This window comes from Lipotes vexillifer, unplaced genomic scaffold, assembly GCF_000442215.2.
Source record: "Lipotes vexillifer unplaced genomic scaffold, Lipotes_vexillifer_v1.1 scaffold657, whole genome shotgun sequence".
Classification (NCBI taxonomy): Eukaryota; Metazoa; Chordata; class Mammalia; order Artiodactyla; family Lipotidae; genus Lipotes; species Lipotes vexillifer.
The window spans coordinates 734,954-737,246 of NW_006774518.1; the positions used below are offsets into that span (position 1 = coordinate 734,954).

Genomic DNA, 2,293 nt, shown 5'->3' on the forward strand with positions numbered 1-2,293 from the left:
ATAAATTTATAAAAAAAAGAAAAAAGAAGGGTCCTTATACTTTCTATTAATGTATTCATGCATCCACTTAATAAATTTCACTGGACACCAACTATGAGCCCGGCACTGTCCTAAACCCTGGGGACACAAAGACAGTGTACTCTCTTTACTCACCCAAAGAAGTGATGTGCAAATAATTAATATACAAAGGTATTATTCATTGCTCCATAAAAATTACCACAAATTTAGTGTCTTAAAACAGCACAGATTTATTATATCATAGTTTCTATGACATCTATTGCCTCACAGTTTCTGTGGGTCAGAAATTTGGGTCCTCTGCTTAGGGTCTCACAAGGCTGCAATCAAGATGTCAGTTGGGCTGGGTTCTCCTCTTGAGGCTCAACTGGGGAAAAGTCCATTTCCAAGTTCACTTAGGCAGTTGGCAGAATTAATTTTCTTGCAGCTGCAAGACTGAGGGCCTCTGCTTCTTGTTGGCTGAAGGCTGGAGGCTGCTCTCAGCTCCTAGAGGCTGCCTGCTGGCCACAGGGCTACCCATGTCATGAATCCAGCAAGGAGAGTTTCAAGAGTGAGTGTGTTAGCAAGGAGGCATCCCATCCACGTAATACAGTCTGCGAAGGGACAGCCCATCCCCTTTGCCATATTCCATTGATTAGAAGCAAGTCACAGGTTCTGCTCACACTCAAAGAGAGGGGATCATACAAAGGCATGAACACCACGAGGGGAGCATCATGGGAGGTCGCTGTAGAGTCTGTCCACCACAAAATAATGTAAGCTCCAGGTGCGTTGTACAGACAACAGGTGCTACAGGAGCTCAGAAGGAATATTTCTGCCAACAGACGTGCCAGCTCCATAGGCAGAGGTGGCCTCACCACTGTGAACTCATGCCATCCAGGTACCTGGTACCCCCATTTTAATATGAGATTGTGAGGGATGGGTGCTACCGTCAGTTCACAGGCAAAACGGAGGTCTTGAATCTTCTGCAGTGGGAGCCTGGTTCAGGAAAGAGGCTGTGACTATTGTCCAGGTATCAGAGGGTCAGGCATCTGATCACAGCTGTGGCATGTTCAGGAGGTGGCAGGCCTGAGGGTGCACTGGGCAGACCTAGTGGGAGGCTGGACAGGTTGGGGGAAGGAGAGCCAGGAGGCTGAGGTGAGTCTGAGACGAGCTGGTCCAGGGATGAACTGGTCAGAGCTGCTGAGGATGGCTGTTTAAGTGATTCATTGATTCTTTTCTCTAAGTTGGGATAAATAGCCTCTAACTGCTCTGGAGTACTCCTAGAAACAAAGAAATCCTTCAGTATATTCTGTTCAGTCTTCTTTCCATGTAGCCTGAAGATGCAAGTTAATGGAGCAGTGGAGCTCCTTGACCGTGAGAAAGCCCATACACACATCTATGTCTGTGTGGGTTTGTGCTGTGTAAGCACATGTGGGAAGGGAGATGGGATGGCTCATACCTGTTCAATAAGTCACTGGCATCCTAGGAGAGAGAAAGAGAGTGAGAGTCACAACCAGTTCTCAGATTCCTGTCCCCTCCAATTCCCTCCCCAACCAACTAGTGGATGGCACTCTTGGCTGTCACCTTGAGAACTGGAGAGGGCAGCACCCCTTCTGTGTACCCGCCTCTGCTGCAGCAGCATTGTGCAGCCTTGCACAAGCCACCACCACGTGTCACAGAGAAGACTCTCCTTCTTACACCTCCCAGAGTGATGCTACAGGTAGGCTGCCCACTATTTGGGGAGAATCCCAGGCTTCGGGAGGCACCTCAGTGTGTGCACCTTCAGCAGGCTGGCATCCAGTTTCTTAGCCATCCCCTCCAGTTCAGTGACCAGGCTGCTGAGTTGAATCATTGCCCTGGAGATGCCAGGGATTCTGGACACCTCTGCTGGCATGTCCTCCAGCTGGCCTGGCCGCTGCTGAGGGAGGGCATCCAGCTGTCTCCTGGCTCGGTGTTGATGCTCCAGTTCAGCCTCCAGCCTGTGGGTCCTACAGTCTGCCTGAAACTCCAGAAAAGGGGCTCCCTAAGATTCAGTGTCAGATGGCTCCCTCTGGACCTTCAGTCTCTGAATGTTCTGAGCGAGAATGCTGATTTCTCGGTCCTCCTCCCCTCATGGCATTGCCTCTGCATGTTATGGGTATTACGGGGTAGCCGTGTTCCTCAAAAATGAAGGGACACCTACCCCCGCACCTCACACCCTTGTGAACATCCACAGATGCCATGTCACACACACACACACACACACACACACACACACACACACACACACACATACCCCACTCGGCTATATCCTTCCACT

General features: G+C 50.0%; 1 protein-coding gene across 1 annotated transcript in view; it reads right to left on the reverse strand.

Annotated features, from left to right (window-relative positions):
• Positions 1-1,013: 1,013 nt before the first annotated feature.
• Positions 1,014-2,293, reverse strand: part of TRIM40 (tripartite motif containing 40) — a 12,601-nt gene continuing 11,321 nt past the window's right edge. The window contains 4 exon segments of the mRNA XM_007449221.1: positions 1,014-1,060; positions 1,063-1,274; positions 1,454-1,476; positions 1,775-1,999. Of these exon segments, the coding sequence (XP_007449283.1) occupies positions 1,014-1,060; positions 1,063-1,274; positions 1,454-1,476; positions 1,775-1,999 (507 nt within the window).